General features: G+C 48.4%; 1 protein-coding gene across 4 annotated transcripts in view; it reads right to left on the bottom strand.

Annotated features, from left to right (window-relative positions):
- Positions 1 to 10,203: 10,203 nt before the first annotated feature.
- Positions 10,204 to 19,822, bottom strand: part of TMCO1 (transmembrane and coiled-coil domains 1) — a 34,531-nt gene continuing 24,912 nt past the window's right edge. For 2 of the 4 annotated variants that reach the window (XM_065555701.1, XM_065555702.1), the window contains exon 7: positions 18,821 to 19,555. In XM_065555701.1, the coding sequence (XP_065411773.1) occupies positions 19,286 to 19,555 (270 nt within the window). In that variant the 3' untranslated portion in view covers positions 18,821 to 19,285. Of the gene's footprint in view, positions 10,730 to 17,767; positions 19,556 to 19,822 lie in introns of those variants that run through there. The other 2 variants (XM_005304245.3, XM_065555700.1) reach the window with 2 other exon arrangements.

Raw genomic sequence — 19,822 nt, 5'->3', positions numbered from 1 at the left:
TGCTAAAGGTAGTTAAGCACTGCTATTTACCTTCTCACAATATTACACTACAAGGGCAAGGGGAAACCCAATGAAATCCAAAGGTAACATACAAAACTGATACTAGGAAATACTCTTAACACAAAGCATAATTAATCTGGAATTCATTGCTACATCAATGTAGCAAAGAGTTTAGAATTTTTTAAAGGAGTAAATATTTATATAATTTAAAAAAACAGCAGTTAGATTACAATACAACAGGACAAAACTGCTGCTTCAGGACATAACACAACTATTAACTGACTAGGTTTAGGAATAAACTTCCCCTATAGGCAGGTTATTTCATATTTGTCTATTATGGAGTTTCTTGCAAGTTTCTTCATAGCATCTAGTGCTGTCCACCATTAGGGACAGGATAGAGGATAGACTGAGCTGGTATGGCAATTCCTATGTAAGATAAAAGAGGTATGGGTAAATGGGTCTAAAGTTGAGCTATATAGAGATGATTAATAGACAGCTGTATTTCAATAAAAGAATATAGCAGAAAGCATAAATTACCATGGATTGTATCACTACTTGACATCAGTCCTACCTTTTCCATTGTAGCCACCTGTACACACTCACTCAGCTTTGACAGTTTTTTTGTAGCTATCATCCGGTAAACAGAACTGGTGACCTTAGTTGCTGTTCATTTTTCTAAAAAGACGGTTACTCACCGTTGTAACTGTTGTTCTTCGAGATGTGTTGCTCATATCCATTCCATTAGGTGTGTGCGCGCCGCGTGCACGATCGTCGGAAGATTTTCTACCCTAGCAACACCGGCGGGTCGGCTGTGGAGCCCCCTAGAGTGGCGCCTTCAAGGCGCTGAATATATACCCCAGCTGACCCGGCGCCCCCTCAGTTCCTTCTTGCCGGCTACTCCGACAGTGGGGACGGGGGGCGGGTTTGGAATGGATATGAGCAACACATCTCGAAGAACAACAGTTACAACGGTGAGTAACCGTCTTTTCTTCTTCGAGTGCTTGCTCATATCCATTCCATTAGGTGACTCCCAAGCCCAACTTAGGTGGTGGGGTCGGAGTGAGACATTGCCGTGTGCAAAACCGCTGATCCGAAGGCAGCATCGTCCCTGGACTGCTGCACTAGTGCATAGTGAGCTGTAAACGTGTGGACTGATGACCAAACCGCAGCTCTACAAATGTCCTGGATCGGAACTTGCGCCAGGAAAGCAGTCGAGGAAGCTTGGGCCCTTGTGGAATGAGCGGTGAGGTACGGTGCTGAGACACCTGCCAGGTCGTAGCAAGTCCGGATGCAAGACGTAATCCAAGAGGATAGGCGTTGTGAGGAGACCGGTGAGCCTTTCATTCGGTCGGCCACTGCAACGAAGAGTTGCGTCGTCTTTCTAAAGTGCCTTGTGCGGTCAATATAGAAAGCCAGGGCCCTGCGTACGTCCAGAGAATGCAAACGTTGATCCTGGCGAGTAGCATGTGGTTTAGGATGAAAGACCGGGAGAAATATATCCTGGTTGATATGAAAAGGAGAAACCACCTTAGGGAGAAAGGCAGGATGTGGACGAAGCTGCACTTTATCCTTATGGAAAACTGTAAAAGCTCGGATGTAAGCGCCCTGAGTTCAGAAACGCGCCTTGCTGAGGTGATGGCTACGAGGAAGGCTGTCTTCCAGGATAGGTACAAAAGTGAACAGGTGGCCAGTGGCTCGAATGGAGGACCTGTGAGCTTGGAGAGAACCAGGTTGAGGTCCCACGTCGGAACGGGCTGACGTTGTTGTGGGTACATCCGGTCTAAGCCCTTGAGGAATCTAACAACCATCGGGTTAGAGAATACCGAGGACGCGAGTTCCCCTGGGTGAAAGGCCGATATAGCGGCCAGGTGAACTCTAATTGAAGATATCGCCAACCCCTGCTGTTTTAGGGAGAGGAGATATTCCAAAATGAGAGGAATAGGTGCCTGTAACGGGGACGTGGCTCGTTGTTCGCACCAACAGGAGAACCGCTTCCACTTGGCCAGGTACGTGGTCCGTGTTGAGGGCTTCCTACTGCTCAGCAGAATCTGTTGGACAGAGTGCGAGCACTGCTGCTCTGCCTGGATGAACCATGGAGCAGCCACGCCGTGAGGTGGAGTGATTGCAGGTCGGGGTGACGCAGGCGGCCGTGGTCCTGAGAGATGAGATCTGGGCATAATGGAAGCGGGATCGGTGTCTGGACCGAGAGCTCCAACAGTGTGGTGTACCAATGTTGTCTCGGCCACGCTGGGGCGATCAGAATCACCTGTGCCTGGTCTCTGCGCAATTTGAGCAGTACCTTGTGGACCAGAGGAAACGGAGGGAAGGCATAAAACAGGTGGTCTTTCCAGGGAAGGAGGAACGCATCCGAGAGGGAGCCCGGAGCTCGACCTTGCAGGGAGCAGAACACGTGGCACTTCCTGTTGTCTCGAGATGCAAACAGGTCTATCTGGGGAAACCCCCACTTCTGGAAAACGGAATGTATGATGTCCGGACAGATAGACCACTCGTGTGTTTGAAAGGACCTGCTGAGTCGGTCCGCCAGAGTGTTCTGGACTCCAGGGAGGAACGATGCCGTGAGATGGATTGAGTGGGTGATGCAGAAGTCCCACAGGCGAATGGCCTCTTGGCATAGAATTGACGAACGCGCTCCTCCTTGCTTGTTGATGTAAAACATGGCCGTGGTGTTGTCGATGAGAACTAACACACAGCGGCCACGTAGGAGATTGAGAAATGCCTAGCACGCCAGGCGCACCGCCATCAGTTCCCGAACATTGATGTGCAGGGCTAGCTGGGGTGCAGTCCACAGGCCCTGGGTATGGTGCTCGTTGAGATGGGCGCCCCAACCCAGAGATGAAGCATCTGTGACCAGGTGCAGAGAGGGTTGTGGGGCGTGAAACGGCATCCCCTCGCAAACCACACTGTGATCTAGCCACCAGGTGAGGGAGGTCAGGACCGAGTTCGGGACCGTGACCACCATGTTCAGGCTGTCCCGATGTGGGCGGTATATTGATGACACCCAGGTCTGGAGTGGGCGAAGCCGAAGTCTGGCATGCCTGGTTACATACGTGCAGGAAGCCATGTGACCTAGTAGGGTAAGGCACGACCTCACCGTGGTAGTTGGGAAGGCCTTGAGTCCTTGAATGAGGCTCGTGATGGTGCAAAAGCGATTGTCTGGCAGGATGGCTTGTGCACGTCTGGAGTCTAGAACTGCGCCGATGAATTCTATTCTCTGGGTAGGTTCTAGAGTGGATTTGTCCTTGTTGAGTAGGATACCCAACTTGTTGAATGTGTGCACTATTATGTGGACGTGAGCTCGAACTTGCTCTTTGGTGCGACCGCGTACCAGCCAGTCGTCTAGGTACGGGAACACCTGTATCCCTTGCCGACGAAGGTACGCTGCCACGACAGCCATACATTTCGTGAACACTCTTGGGGCCGAGGATAGGCCGAAGGGAAGGACTGCAAATTGGTAGTGCACCCTGCTTACCACGAATCGCAGGAAGCGTCTGTGAGGCGGGTAAATTGCAATGTGAAAGTATGCGTCTTTCATGTCGAGGGCGGCGAACCAGTCTCCAGGATCGAGGGAAGGGATAATGGCCCCCAGAGAGACCATGCGGAACTTCAACTTTACTACGAATCTGTTGAGTCCGCGCAAGTCCAAGATAGGTCGCAGACCTCCTTTGGACTTGGGAATGAGGAAGTAACGGGAATAGAATCCCCTGCCCCTTAACTCCACTGGAACCTCCTCTATGGCCCCCATAGCAAGGAGCGTGGAAACTTCCTGTATAAGAAGTTGCTCGTGAGAAGGGTCCCTGAAGAGGGACGGGGAAGGGGGGGAGGAGGGGGGAATTGAAGAAAACTGGATAGCATATCCCCTGTCCACCGTGCGAAGGACCCAACGGTCCGAGGTTATAAGGGACCAGGCATGGTGGAAATGGGAAAGGCGATCCCGAAAGGAGGGGGCTGGATCCTGGGGGATGACTGGGGCGCCGTCCTCGACCGCACCTTCAAAAGTTCTGCCTGGGGCCTGAAGGTGGTCTAGGTGGCCCCTGGTTCTGACCGGGTTGAGGGCCGGTCCACCTTCTTCTACCACCTCGCCCTCGCCTCCGGGCCGAGTCCTGTCTCTGACGAGGCGGGGGGGGGGGTAGAAGCGCTGAGGCTGCGGTCTAAATGGCCTGCGCTGAGGGCCCACAACATGCATCCCCAAGGAACGCATGATCGTCCTGGAGTCCTTGAGGCTCTGCAGGCGAGAGTCCGTCTTTTCTGAAAACAACCCTTGTCCTTCGAAGGGTAGATCCTGCAGGGTTTGCTGCAGTTCCTGAGGCAGACCCAAAACCTGGAGCCAGGAGATCCTCCGCATAGCGATACCTGAGGCCAGGGTTCTCGCAGCAGAGTCCGCTATGTCTAAGGAGGCCTGTAAGGAGGTCCGAGCCACCTTCTTACCCTCCTCTACCAGGGCTCCAAACTCCTCCCTGGACTCTTGGGGAACCAACTCCTTGAACTTCCCCATAGAGTTCCAGGAGTTAAAGCTATAGCGGCTCAAGAGCGCCTGCTGGTTAGCCGCTCTAAGTTGCAGCCCTCCGGCTGAGTAAACTTTACGGCCGAATAAATCGAGGCGCTTAGCCTCCTTTGATTTGGGCGCTGCGGCCTGCTGACCGTGGCGCTCCCTTGCGTTCACTGATGCCACCACCAGTGAACACGGCTGGGGGTGGGTATACAAGTACCCGTAGTCTTTAGACGGGACGAAGTATTTCCTTTCCACCCCTCTCGCTGTGGGTGGGATAGAGGCGGGAGTCTGCCATATCGTAGATGCATTGGCTTGTATCGTGCGGATCAGGGGTAACGCCACCCTCGATGGGGCATCCGCTCCGAGGATATTCACGATCGGGTCGTGCACCTCCACTATCTCCTCCGCCTGCAGGTCCATATTACGGGCCATCCTACGCAGAAGATCCTGGTGAGCCCGAAGATCTATTGGAGGTGGACCTGTGCACGATGTGCCCGCCACTGCCTCATCCGGAGAAGAAGAGGAAGATGCCTCCGGTGGAACAGGATCCAAGGGATGGTCCTGGTCTCCCTGTTCCTGGGCCGGAGCATCACCTGCGCTTGGGTCCAGGGTGTCAGGTGGTGCGGACACAGAAGCCTCCATGCCCCCTGGCGGAGGCCGAGAGATGGTGGACTCCGGGGCCCTTCTAGCGGAGTGACCGGAGCGAGAGGTCGAAGCAATTGGAGCCCCTTGCGCCTGATGGTACGCCCACGGGGTCCAAAACGACCAGTGAGATGGGCCATGAGAATGGTCCTCTGTTATGTCCTGCCAATGGCCCAAGTCCTGTTCCTCGGCTTGCCCCTGAGGGGGGTATGCCGATCTCGAGAGGTCCTCCGAGGAGCGAGACACCGATCTCGATGGCCACGGCGGTGCTGAGAGCGTCGAGACGATTCCCGTGGGCTGCGGTGCCGCACGGTGCCGGTCCGGAGATGATCTATCTCTACGCGGTGCCGGCGATCGGTGCCGGGACCGCGACCGGTGCCGATGACCTCGTCGGTGCCGGGAGTCGGATCTGGACCTCGACGAGGACCTGGAGTATGCCCGGTGCCGGGAGCGGCCTCTCGACGTCGAGCGTCGACCGTAGTGGTGCCGAGAACTACGTCTCGACGTTGATCGGTGCCGACGATCATAGCGGTGCCGAGACGTAGAGCGGTGCCGCGAAGAAGATCTTGGCCGCGAGTACGACCGGTGCCGAGGTGATATTCGGCGCCGGGACTGAGAGCGGCGTGGGGACCTGCTTCGGGACCTGGATCGGTGCCGAGGTTCCAGCCCTTGCGATGGAGGGCGCATCAAGGCAGGTTTCCCCCTCGACTGGACGGGGCGAGTCAACGGTGCCGTCGGTGCCGGTGGTTGGGGCGGTGCCGGCTCCGTGAGAGCTATTAAGTCTCTCGCCGCCGCGAAGGTCTCTGGAGTCGACGGGAGGCACTGTATCACCGCCGGCCTCGGTGGAGACGCTATCTGCACCGGACTCAACGGCCTCGGCGCCGGAGTCGACGGTGCTGGAGGCACCTGTTTCCGGTGCTCCACCGGCGGACGCGGCTCTACCCCCGGCACTGGGGGAGCCGGCATCTTCGGCACGGAGGTCCCCGTCTTATGGGCTTTTTTATGCCCCGGGGATAATGACCGGCGCCGAGGCACTTGTTGTGCTTGCGGTGCCGACGAGGTCCGGTGCCGGGGAGGCTTGTCCGACGCCACTCGCGTGGTCGGCATGGCCGGTGCCGCCGGGGCACTGCGCACCGAGGCGCTAGGTGCCGGGGCCTGGCTTGTAGATGGAGCGTCCGGACTAAGTGCCGCCTCCATCAGGAGTTGCCGGAGCCGAAAGTCCCGCTCCTTCTTGGTCCTTGGTCTGAAGGCCTTACAGATCTTGCACTTATCTGTTTGATGGGACTCTCCCAGGCACTTCAGACAGGAGTCGTGCGGGTCGCTCGTGGGCATAGGCTTAGCGCAGGAGGCGCACTGCTTGAAGCCGGGAGCGTTGGGCATGAGCCCGGCCCCGCGGCCGGGGGAGAAAGGGGGAGACGACCCCCTTAATCCCCTGAACTACAATAACAACTAGAACAACTTTAACTATTTAACTATTTAACTATAAACACTAGAACTACAACTATAACTATAACTGCGAATGACTAACTAAGCTAGGGAGAGTGGAGAACAGCTAAGCAGCGCTCCACAGTTCCAACGACCGTCAGGGGCGGTAAGAAGGAACTGAGGGGGCGCCGGGTCAGCTGGGGTATATATTCAGCGCCATGAAGGCGCCACTCTAGGGGGCTCCACAGCCGACCCGCCGGTGTTGCTAGGGTAGAAAATCTTCCGACGATCGTGCACGCGGCGCGCACACACCTAATGGAATGGATATGAGCAAGCACTCGAAGAAGAACTGAAGGCTTCATATGCGACAAAAGCACCCCATGAATTAAAATAACAGAATCCTTGTCAATTCCAAGATGAATGATCTTTCAGTGACCTCCATCAGAAATGTCATATTTGGTGTGTTGTCGCTATAATCAGCAATCCACAATGATAGACTGTACCAAATTTAAGATGGCAGCACAAAAGGACACCTGACCAGTCAAAATCTGGCAAGACAGACTGATGGCCTTTTGGTGACCTGAGCAGCCTATGGAGAGGTAAATCACTGCGGAGGGATGGGGATGGGGGGGCAGGGCTGGGGAAACCCATGGGTGTCATTGGGAGGGTAGGGACCCTGTGTGCTCCCCAAAGCGAAGTGAGGCATGGGGGGGGGCACATGGGGTCACATGCCAATGCGCCTCCCTCCCCATTTCTGCAGCACAGATCTGCCCTCTATAGTTCACTGACTCTGCAGCTGGATGCCACCTCCTGGGTCCTAGTGCTGGTTGTTTTCCCCTTCTATGTGTGCTGGGTGCCCTGCATGGCCACCATCCTGTTTTCTGTACAAGGGTTAGTGCCTGCGATGGGCCTGGGTGGGGAAATGGGAGAAGGATGGGGCGGGGAAAGGCAGTGGGGAAGAAAGAGGGTGTGATGGGGAGGAGGATGTGGGAGGGAAAGAGGGAGTGGGGAAGGGGATGGGATGGGGAATGGTGGGGGAGAAAAGGGAGCCCAGCATGCAGTGTCCTTTCAGGAGCAGCAGGAGCTCACCTGTTAAGCAGGCCCATTTCGACCCCCCCCCAACTCCTATAGAGCTCCACGCCCCCTGCACCTTGACCATCCCAACGAACCCCCCGCACCTGGATCCCTGCCCCACTGAGCTCCAAACAGCTGGACCTGGACCTCCACCCCACCCCACTCCCCCAGCTCCCACTGCTGAGCTCCCCACACTAAGACCCCCCCCTGCTGAGCCCCATCCCCCCCACACTCAGACTCCCCACTGCTGAGCTCTGAACACCTTTACCTGTACCCCCATAGAGTCCCATTGCCCCTACACACAGAACCCCCAATGAGCCCCTCTGCATCCAGATCCCCCACACCCAGATTGCCCCACATAGAACCCTCTCACCTGGATCCTCCCCCCACTAAGCTTCTCTGCATTTGGATCCTGCTGGGCCGAGCCTGCCTGCCCACATCTGGTGCACCTGATAATGAGGGGCAGGGCGCTAGCGTATTTCTGGGGCAGGCAAGGCCCTATCACTGTGTCAGGGTTGGGTCCAGCCTCACTGCCAAGTCCCTGTCCTGGGAGGGGGGAGCTTCAGGGTGATCTCTCAACTCAGTGCAGCCAGTGGCCTGTGCTCCCCATAGCCATGCTGGTGCCTCCACATTAATTTATTGACAAATAAAATTTGCAAAATTTTAAAATAGTGTGCAGAATTATTAATTTTGTTTTTTGCATAGAATTCCCTCAGGAGTAAATGTGAGATTTTTCCTGTACTCAGTGGAATGACCTACTTGCAGCGCATTATTGAGCCATTAGCTGTATAAGGGGTCCAGACAGGGTGTGGTGCCAGATAAATAAGGGAGACAAAGCTGGAACTCAAGCTGTTTTCTTTAACAGATCCTGCTTAAGACATAATTGATTCTATATCATGACTACCACTGAATCAAATTTCATGATTTTAGCTCAGTGGGAACATGGGAATTAATGGCAGTCCATGACTGAGTCCATTATAAGTGTTTATACAAAATAAGTCCAATAGGACCTGATCTTGTAGTTTCTATATAAGACCAAATGAGCCCCAGAACTTCACAGGAACTTTGTCTATGTAACAACTGCAAGATGTGGCCTATAGTTTGCTCACTCTGCATCTGCACAAGGAATTATCTCCTTTCTGTCTCTAACACATAAGGAAACAAACACAACACAATGAACTATAATACAAATCTTAACTACGATTTCATACTTCCTCTAAACCCATCTCACCACACACCTAACCAGTGCACAAGTTTCAATTCTGAATACTTGTTAATTTTGCTGAAGGTTTTGCATGATAATGTGAGGGAACTTTGTGTGCTGCATGTACCCGTAGTTATTTTCTTGGAGGCAAAAAAGTTTCTTGCAGAGGTGCAGAATCTGGCATTATTGGCTGATAATGCTGTGCCCTCTTCATCTGATGATAAAAATATGTCCCTTAAACTTGGCATTTCTTTGTTTTTAAGGGCTTGTGTTAAAGGGTGTGTGGCATTTAAGCAACCTTAACCAGTTTTAAACCAAGTTTATATATGCACAGGCACTCTCTGATAGGATTCAAGGGCAGGGTTTATTATTCAGAACTCTCCCATTATTCATTTAAAATAATCCAGTGGATATGCCCCACATTGCCACATACAGGGAGTCTTGAATTTACCTCGAGCACATCATTTAACCAAGCACATATCATATTTAGTTCAGTTGTTAGTGCAGAGGTACTATGGATGATAGATGTAACAGAAATACCTCCAAAGACAGGAAGAGACTTCCATCCTCTGGAGTGGTTTATAATTTGTGGCGGTAGAAGTACAGAGCTGATACTTAAGGCAATTCCACCTCTCAGCAGTTCTAGAACTTGGTCTATAGTGAGCCTGATAAAAGTTTAGCTTCAAGATTTATTTTTTAAGTCCCCTCGTAAATAAAGTGAGTTGGGCTCCAGCTAATAAGACTAAACTAAGTAAATATCTGGCAATGTAGAAATAGGATCAGGAACTGAACTAAGAACATATTGGTGAGTGGTAACAAATTTTGAGGCCTTTAAGACATGCAAACCGATCACTCAGCTTTAGAAGTACAGTGAATAGCACAGCAACATTCTAGGTCCGGTACACGCTGTGTGTGTACATTGTAACCCTTAGGTAGTAAAGGGTAGTTGCAGATGGTATCACTGGCATACAACAAACAAGAGCTTATGTAACTGTTTAATCAAGATAAGACTAAAGGCCAGGTTTGTTTAAAGTATGACTGCAATTGAACAGATTCCAGCTAAGCAGACGGCTAAAATGTGGACATCGTAATGCTACATAAACCACTGCCAAGCTGAGCTCCTTTCATTTGTTCAGAAGTATAGCACCAACAACCTCTAACTGCAGCATGGCACGGTGGCCTGGGTACTGCACTACTGAGGAAACAAACTCCAACTTTACATGTATTTTTCCTCCCATTCATAGAATGGCACTGAACATGCCTAGTTTCCCTATAGATGGGTTTCTAATACATAGAGGTATTTAGCCAGTTTGTCTAAGAGAACTGGGACACAATCAGTACTACAGCATGATGGTGCAAGACTTTCCAAAATCTGTTTATTTTACAGATCCTTGTCACCTGATTCAGGTTCCCTATCATGGCTCCAAATAAGGTTTTATTATCCTTACAGTAGTTCTATAAAGCAAGACAGTTCAACTGTCCCTGCAATGTGATTAGGTTACTACATTTTAAATGCAAGGGGCTTAAACGTTTATTACACAGACACACAAAACACATCTCACGTTATCTGCCAAGAACTTTGCTTCAATCGTGACAAGCTGCTTGTAGAACACGCCCAATACAAAGATGCTTCCGTGAAGACAGTACCCATCCCAAAGGCTGCTTCAAATTAATAGAAAGTCTGCTGTGGAATCCGATCTTGTTACAAACCGAGGGCAATCTGTCTTTGATATTGACATCAATGGGAGCTGCTGTGGAAGGTGCATGAATATACTTCAAGAGAATTTCCCAGCTTGAGGAGGGGGACCCAGGAAGCCCCCTGCCTGCTTAGTGGCAGCCCGCGAAGGAGCCAGGCCAAGCATCTTCTGAATATTCTGTGAAAACAAAAAACAGAACGATGTGATGGTGGTGTGGTGAGAAGGAAGCCAATACAGAGGTGAAATCCTGGTTCCATTTAGACCAGTGGCAAACCTCTCATTAACTTCAACCTCCAGGGTTTTACAACTCAGTTTAGCCAGTGTATATATGTGATATATCTGTATCCATGCAAAAGGGCCCGGAAGAAATGCAACCCAGAGAGAATAACTGATTTATATGCATAATTAACTGCAACTGAAGGTGGGCCTAAGCTCCAGAGTTTGTTTCCTCATCAAGCTTCCCACAGTTGGAGGGGGGTCCAGTCCAGGGCTGCAATTCAATTTTATCTTCACCTACATAAGTCATAAAGCCAATGGGTAGGTAATACAGTTCTTGTTGCAGGCTGCAGCCTTTGCCTATTTTGTTTTCTTTAAATTAAGATGGTAACATTAGATATCTTTGCAATTCAACTACAATGCATACGCAGTAGCAGGTTCCTGTTCTCTGCTTACAGGCAGAAAATCTAGGAGCAGCACGTCACTGTTTTCACACATTCCAAAAACCACTGTCAAGGGAGGCTGTAATTAGAGCCTGAGAATCTGCAAATGAGACAGGAAGGATCTCACACAATACAATCAGAACTGGGTCGCCCACCTGGCCACCACAGGAATTGCTGAGCTCCTGCCACAAGTCTGAGTACAGAGCTGATTACTGTGCTAATGATGTAGATGGAAACAGTGTTTTCTCTCCTGAGACACATGGTACAGTATACCTACCTATCAACAGATTTCAGAGTGGTAACGGTGTTAGTCTGTATCAGCAAAAACAACGAGGAGTCCTTGTGGCACCTTAGAGACTAACATTTATTTGGGCATAAGCTTTCGGGGGCTAGAACCCACTTCATCAGATGCATGGAGGGGAAAATACAGGAGCAGGTATAAATGCATGAAAAGATGCAGTTTACCTTACCAAGGGTGAGGTCAGTCTAAGGAGACAATTCAATCGACCGTAGGATAGCAAGGGAGGAAAAATAACTTTTGAAGTGGTAATGAGAGTGGCCCATTTCAGACAGTTGACAAGAAGATGTGAGTAACAGTAGGGGGAAATTAGTTTTGGGGAAATTAAGTTTAGGTTCTGTAATAACCCAACCACTCCCAGTCTCTATTCAGGCCTAATCAGATGTTGTCCAGTTTGCAAATTAATTCCAGTTCTGCAGTTTCACATTGGAGTCTGGTTTTGAAGGTTTTTTTGTTGAAGAATTGCCACTTTCAGGTCTGTTATTGAGTGACCAGGGAGACTGAAGTGTTCTCCTACTGGTTTTTGAATGTTATGATTCCTGATGTCAGATTTGTGTCCATTTATTCTTTTGCATTGAAAGTGGCAATTCTTCAACCAAAAAAACTTCAAAAACAGACTCCAACATGAAACTGCAGAACTGGAATTAATTTGCAAACTGGACATCATCGGATTAGGCCTGAATAAAGACTGGGAGCGGCTGAGTCATTACAAAACCTAAACCTAATTTCCCCAATACTAATGTCCCCCTCCTGTTACTCACACCTTCTTGTCAACTGTCTGAAATGGGCCACTCTCATTACCACTTCAAAAGTTATTTTTCCTCCCTTGGTATCCCACTGTCAATTGAATGGTCTCCTTAGACTGACCTCACATTGGTAAGGCAAACCACATCTTTTCATGTATTTATACCTGCTCCTGTATTTTCCACTCCATGCATCTGATGAAGTGGGTTCTAGCCCACAAAATGTGTTAGTCTCTAAGGTGCCACAAGGACTCCTGGTTGTTTCTACCTATCAACAAAAATAAATTTTTGCAGATTATCTCGTCTCTGCCTTTGTCCACTGGTTAGATTTTTGAACATTGGAACACAGTGTTTTAATGACAGGTTTCAGAGTAGCAGCCGTGTTAGTCTGTATCCGCAAAAAGAACAGGAGTACTTGTGGCACCTTAGAGACTAACAAATTTATTAGAGCATAAGCTTTCGTGGACTACAGCCCACTTCTTCGGATGCATATAGAGTGGAATAAATATTGAGGAGATATATATACACACATACAGAGAGCATAAACAGGCAAGATACTCTCTGTATGTGTGTATATAGATCTCCTCAATATTTATTCCACTCTATATGCATCCGAAGAAGTGGGCTGTAGTCCACGAAAGCTTATGCTCTAATAAATTTGTTAGTCTCTAAGGTGCCACAAGTACTCCTGCTCTTTTAGTGTTTTAATGCAACATCACACTAGTGTTAATGGAACATTAGGATTGGGGGAAAAAAACCCACAAAAAACAAGCATTTTCATCAGGAAAGTCATACTCACAGCAGAATGCTTAAAGATTAGTATTGTACTGAGATTTGTGTGAAGCTCCGTTAAAAACAGCACAGTGCAATTAAACTACATTTATTTAGTTTCAACACTGGATCACTTTAGAAGCATGATATAAGCAGAGGGCATCCTTCACTATAATCAATACCAGTGTCCTAAATGATGCAAGCTTAAATGGTGCTGGAGGGACAAAATGGAAAATCTGAATATGGACAAAACAAAAAGAGGATAAACTACTGAACGGAGTTTCTTCACCCTTGAATGCCTGCCTCAAGAAGATTGTCAACACAAGCCAACTAGGAAATTTCCAACTTATACCTTTTAGAGTCATGAGATTTTTGTGCTTTGAAGTGGAACATACGGAGAACTTCCCCATTACTTTGACACTCACATAGAGCAGAGAACCAAAAATTTTACACACAAAAGACAGAAGTCACTTTTGGGCAGAGGGTATGGAAAATTTCAGCCCAAATACAAATATGTAAGAGTTACAAGCAATTGAAAAAGGAAAGGAGGTTAAAGGAAGTCACATCAGCTTTATAGCATTTGCCGATGGCAAACATTCTACTTTTTACAATTACACACAAAGCTATGTTAAAGAACATTAGACTGCAAAGTCAAGCACCCATAAGTTAGGAAATGTCAGAATTAAGGTTGTCAGTGTAACCTTATTTTGGTCCCCTTGTGCATATGCACGACGACACAATCTTTAATTACAGGACCACATAGTATTTTTTCCAGCCTGCTCTGGGGATCAATCAGGGCTGTGTAGTGAACAAGATTATGGTCTACTTCATTTGTTGCAGAAGTTGGAAGGTGCGTAGTGAATAAGGCAGGAAATTGAAGGAAGAGCAAGGACATTCTCATGGTTAAGACAGTTGAATGCAGCCCTGCAGAACTGCATTCTATCTCTGCCTCTATTACAGAGCTTGTGTGTGATGCTGCACAAGTCACTTAAACCAAGTTTTTTCACAAATGGCCACTAATTATGTATGCCTCATTTACTGGGTGCCCAACCTGAGGCCTGTGATAGGAAGATAGTAAACAAAGGGTAGGAATAAATGGCCAGTTTTCACAGTGGAGAGGGGTAAATAGCAGGGTCCCCCAAGAATCTGTGCTGGGAGCTGTGCTGTTCAACATTCATAAATTATCTGGAAAAAGGAGTAAACAGTGCAGTGGCAAAGTTTGCAGACGATACAAAACTATTCAAGATAGTGAAGTCCAAAGATGACAGCAAAGAGATACAAAAGGATCTCACAAAACTGGGTAACTGGGCAACAAAACGGCAGATGAAATATAATATTGATAAATGCAATGCATTACACATTGGAAAATGTAATCCCAACCATACATACAAAATTATGGGGTCTAAATTAGCTATTACCACTCAAGAAAGAGATGTTGGCGTAATTATGGACAGTTCTCTGAAAACATCTGCTTGATGTGCAGCGACAGTCAACAAAGCTAACAGAACAATAGGAACCATTAGGAAAGGGATAGATAAGAAGACAGAAAATATAAGACAGTATATAAATCCATGGTGTGCCCACACCTTGAACGTTGCATGCAGTTCTGATCACACCATCTCAAGCAGGATATATTAGAACTGGAGAAAGTACAGAGAAGGGCAACAAAAAGGATTAGTTAGGGGTATGGAACAGCTTCCATCTGAGGACGGATTAAAAAAACTGGGACTGTTCAGTTTAGAAGAGATGACTAAGGGGATAGGATAGAGATCTATAAAATCATGAATGGTGTGGGGAAAAAAGTGTTATTTATCCCTTCACTTGACACAAAAATCAGGGATCACCCATGAAATGAATAGGCAGCAGGTTTAAAACAAACAAAAGGAAGTAGTATACTTCTTCACACAACACAGAGTCAGCGTGTGGAACTCATTGCCACATGTTGTGAAGGCCAAAAGTATAACTGGGTTCAAAAAAGAATTAGTTCATGGAGGATAGGTCCATCAAGGACTATTAGCAAAGCTGGTCAGGGACGCAACCCCATGCTTTAGGTGTTCCAAAGCCTCCAACTGACAGAAGCTGGAACTAGGCAAAAGGGGATGGCTCACTTGATAAAGTGGCCTGTTCTGTTCATTCATGCTGAAGGATCTAGCATTGGCCCCTGTCAGGAGACAGGATATTGGGCTAGATGGACCATTGGTCTGACCCAGTATGGCTGTTCTTATGATTTGCAGACATGCTGAGCACTCATAGCTGCAACTGAAGTAAATGGGAGCTGTGCTCTGAACATATAAAGCCGTATAATGCTAAGTACTTTGCAAATTAGGTCCTCAGCATCTCAAACTGGACACCTAAGATTAGTGAATACTTTTGATCTTAATCTCTTTGGGCTGCAGTTACTCATCTGTAAAATGGGGCCAATACCCCTCATCTCACAAGAGTATTGTGAAAATAAGATCAGTAATGTTTATTAAAGCACAAAGCTGGTGTAGTGTTGAGTATGAGAGAAAAGCCCCTGAGGAGATTAATAGTTCTGTCTTCAGAACAAGGTTTGACTAGTGAGAGTAACCAAGGTCTGGGGCCACGCATTGAACAATGAGAAAACATGGTGAGTAGTTGCTAATGAAGTGAGCACTGTCCATCCTGTTCACTGAATGAGGCAGCGTCCTGTGGAAAAAACAGCGTGTGGTCATGTGATTAAAGGCTGTATCAGGGATTGGCAACCTTTGGCACGCAGCCTGTCAGGGAAAGCCCCTGGTGCGCTGGGCCGGTTTGTTTACCTGCAGTGTCCGCAGGTTCGGCCGATCGCAGCTCCGACTGGCCACAGTTCACCGTTCCAAGCCAATGGGGGCTGCGGGAATGGCAGCCATCGGAGCTGCCATCAGCCAAACCTGCGGATGCTGCAGGTAAACAAACCGTCCCGGCTCGCCAGGGGCTTACCCTGGCAGGCGGCGTGCCAAAGGTTGCCGATCCCTGGGCTGTATCATAACACATATGCACAGGCAACCTTAATTCTGGCATTTCCTAACTTCTGAGTGCTTGGATTTGCAACTTTAGTAATGTTCTTTTAACACAAAAACCTGTGTGTAATCTCCTGGGTTTTTAAAAAAGCAAACAAAAAAAAATTCCATCATGTGGCATTATATTGATGCCCATATGATTCGTCAGCAAGGTTGGAACCTTTAGATCCAACCCACAGACCTCTGCCACTCGCACTACCAGAGGTAACTAATAGCATGGAAAATTTCAGCCCAAAGGGTTAAAATTTGGCCAGGTTATCAATAACTAAAAACAGGGCCTTGTAACAGGAAATACTAGCGAACTTTAATAAAAGGAGATGCTACCACCCCCACCTGTGATGAGATACATGTACACTATAGTTTAACTCAGTGGTCTCCAAACTTTTTTGATCGCGCACCCCATCAGTAAAAAATTTTTGAGCACGCACCCCCTGCTCCCGGCCAAACTGCCGAGGGGCTTGGGGGGGCGGGGGGGGGGGAAGAGAGACAGAAAGGCACTTGGACTCCCAGCCAAACTGCTGAAGGGGGGGGAAAAAAAAAAAAAAAAAAAAAAAAGGCGGCGCTGCTCCGGCAGCGCTCCTCCTGCTGCGCACCCCAAAGGATCCTCTTTCGCAGCCCACTTTGGAGACCACTGGTTTAACTAACAAAAACATTAAACACAGTGGAAGGTCCCTAAGTAAATTGATAGTTCTTGCTTCACCTTCCCACTTGTGGGATAGTTGCTAGACAGGGAACACACTAAGATGTGTTGCATCATTTTAGGAGTAAGATCTGTATATAACACAAAAATATTTTGCTGTGGGAGGCTCCATCTTGTGTCTCTTGTCCCAGTACTATTTGCTCCAGATATTAATAAAGAAAGGGAACAGCTATTGAAAAGGGACTCAATTGACCAGTAGGGGGTACTGCAGGATCAGGACTGAGGTGCACTGATAGAGCAAAAGGGGAAACTTGCACTGCATCCTCCCGACTCTTGTCGATGTCATCACTCAGCCCTCTACGTTCTAGCTGGTCAGACAGATCTCATTGGTGGGAGGACGGATTATGAGAGTAGAGGCAAACAGACATGTTGACCTGTGCCAACTAGACCTGAGCCAAACTATAACCAATCCGAATACTACACACTCTCTGGCCAGCCTTTCCTTTCCCACAATTGTAGAGTTTTCTCTCCAGCAGACATGTAGCTAGCATCATGCTGATAAATTATTTTTGCACGACAGTGATGTTAAAATTGCACAGAAGGTCCCAGACACTGATCCTGGGACTAAGTGTTATGGAGGCCTGCACCATGTTGGGTTCCCACAGCATAGCACACACTCTTCTTCTCTAAAAAGGATGCTGTGGGCAGCACACTGTGACCGATGGGAGCGGAAGAAAGCAGCAGCAGGGGAGCAAGAATATTTGTATTACACTAGTCTCCCACCACCACCCCGCCCCTTGTCTTTTTCTTTGAATCCTTTCCATCCCACAATCAGTGCAGAGAGAATGGATGTCATTTCTGTGCAAAACTTTTAAGTGCCCTAGGAGAAGAAAACTAACCAGGACTGACCTCCTGCCCCACAATAATCAGGACAGTTTGTGGGAAAGAAAGATGTGCTCCGTCTCCTGTCTGCAGGGGGAATCACTGGCCCCCACTCCCACCAGGAGCAGATCTTGAGTAGGGGAAGAGGACAGGTCTAAAATTCAAGCATGTGTGAAAAGGAAACTAAATATTGGCAAGCCTCTGTGTAATAAAGATTTATTACTCAAGATAAACAGGACAGGTGAAGGCTGTTAGTGCACTAACAGGAGGAGGGGCAGAGGATATAACTGACATTCTGCATCACACCCAATTCAGCAGCAGACTTCCTCAGCTGAAAGGCAGCAGCTCAATAGCCGGTAGAAAACCTCTCCCAGCAGAAGCCCTCTCTCCAAACAGGAAGGCGTGAGGAACCACTGGACAGGATTTACGTGCAGGGGGAGATGGGAACAGTGCAGAGGAAGTTACTCACTGCAAGTTGGAAATTTCAGGAGATGCTGGCCCCAGGTCACAGGCAAAAAGGTGTCGAGCATGGCTTGAGGAGTTTCCTCAAGGTGAAGAGTAGCTGTGCTACCACTCCCCACCCCATAAGCGATGCCTGTTTAAATCAGCGGCACTTGATCCCCACCAGTTAGTCCTCTCCCTCCCCCAAAGCAGATTGAGACACTCACACCCTGAACTAAACCCAGGCTCTGCCTCAACTTAATGAGTTCTAGGGATTCTCTCCCACACCCCTCCCCCCAAATGGACCCTGGGATATTCCCCTGTTCTCCCACTATTTAATTCCAGCGCCCCACCTCTCTGCAGCTCTTCTCTTGGGCTATTGCCCACATGGAATGTAGAGGGGTTCCTTCACCTCCCAGCTCTATGGGGGCCAGTTTAAACTACAGTTTAGAGGTAAAGACTTGAGTATGAAAGGAGCAGCTACCTCTTTTAATGTGGTGCTAGGAGTACAAAGTACATCAGTTCTACAGGGAATAAAAAAAAGTGTTAAACTAGAGAGGCTGCAGCATATGAAGCTACACAGCTGAAAAACCCTTTCCAAGGCAATGGTGCTACTCCCCGCCCCACCAGGCCATTAGCAGGGACTCTCTGTCACAAGTAAAGACCCTTACTGGAATTTTCTATTGAAGGCTTGTTGGACTGAACAAGCTGAACACCTAGCATTGAACACCCGAGTGTTTATGCCTAGCCATTCATTTCGTGCTGCTTCTAGTCTGTTTCATTGCAGAAGGTGACAGCAGGAAATAGTCAAAACTGGAATTTACCATGGGATTTTTTATTTTAAAAACTTACAAAAAAGCCACTTGGGATTTTTCAGCCACTGAATTCCCCAAGTATCCAACTGGTGCAGAGCAGACATACAGCAGCCAGCACAATCTGAGTTTCACTCTCACTACTCGTGGCCTTTCAAGGGTGCAAAAGAAAGTCTATTGTGTTAGAATGGAAAGGCGTAGAGCCACATTGTAACACAAATTGGTGGCAAGGAGAGTTTCCCCTGTAAGGCACTTGCTATCTGGTGTGAGATTCACTGGGGGGGCAGTCACTGTAGAAACAACACAAAAGCTTCCCAGTGGGTGACACAGAAACCACAAAAACTAGACAAACCCCTCAGCACACAACAGCACCTGGTGTTCTAGTTCCAGGCCAGGGAAAGAGCATTGGACAAGACCTGCTGTGCTGAGAACATTTAATAAAGGGTCGGTGGACTTGATGGCTTTTGCTAATTTGTTTGCCTTGTTCCTTTACACAAGACTGGACACAGATCTGATTTAATGAAGGATCCTGCTGTGGAAGGAGGGAGAGAATCTGTTTGATCCATTAATATGCACTTATTTTGGGGTAAAGGAGCTTTCATTCCATTATTGAGCCACTTCACCAAGCCCATCCTGACCCCTCTGTTAGAAGTTGGCACAAGAGTCATTTCCTCTGCTGACCTGCTGTAAGGGTTTCTAAGTCCCTTGGCACCTCCAGAGGAAAAAGCAACAGAGATCTGCAGATCAAGGAGAAATAAGCAGTAAGCATTCAGGAAGTGAACCAAAGCAAGAGGAAAGATAAAAATAGAGAACCATCTAAGTGCATCAGCATTAATCCAGCTTCCAGAGTCGATTAGCCTCTCACTACTCCCTGGAGGAAAATCAACAAGCAGAACACACTTTCAGCAGCACTCAAGTCCCACTGGTCCTCACCAATACAGACGGACACTCCATCCAACCTAATCATGTGCTAATAGCAGATCCACTGTCAGTTAAACAGCTAC

This window comes from Chrysemys picta, chromosome 8 (assembly GCF_011386835.1).
Source record: "Chrysemys picta bellii isolate R12L10 chromosome 8, ASM1138683v2, whole genome shotgun sequence".
Lineage (NCBI taxonomy): Eukaryota > Metazoa > Chordata > Testudines > Emydidae > Chrysemys > Chrysemys picta.
Note: the sequence above shows the minus strand (reverse complement) of the source record. Positions and strands in the feature narration are given on the sequence as shown.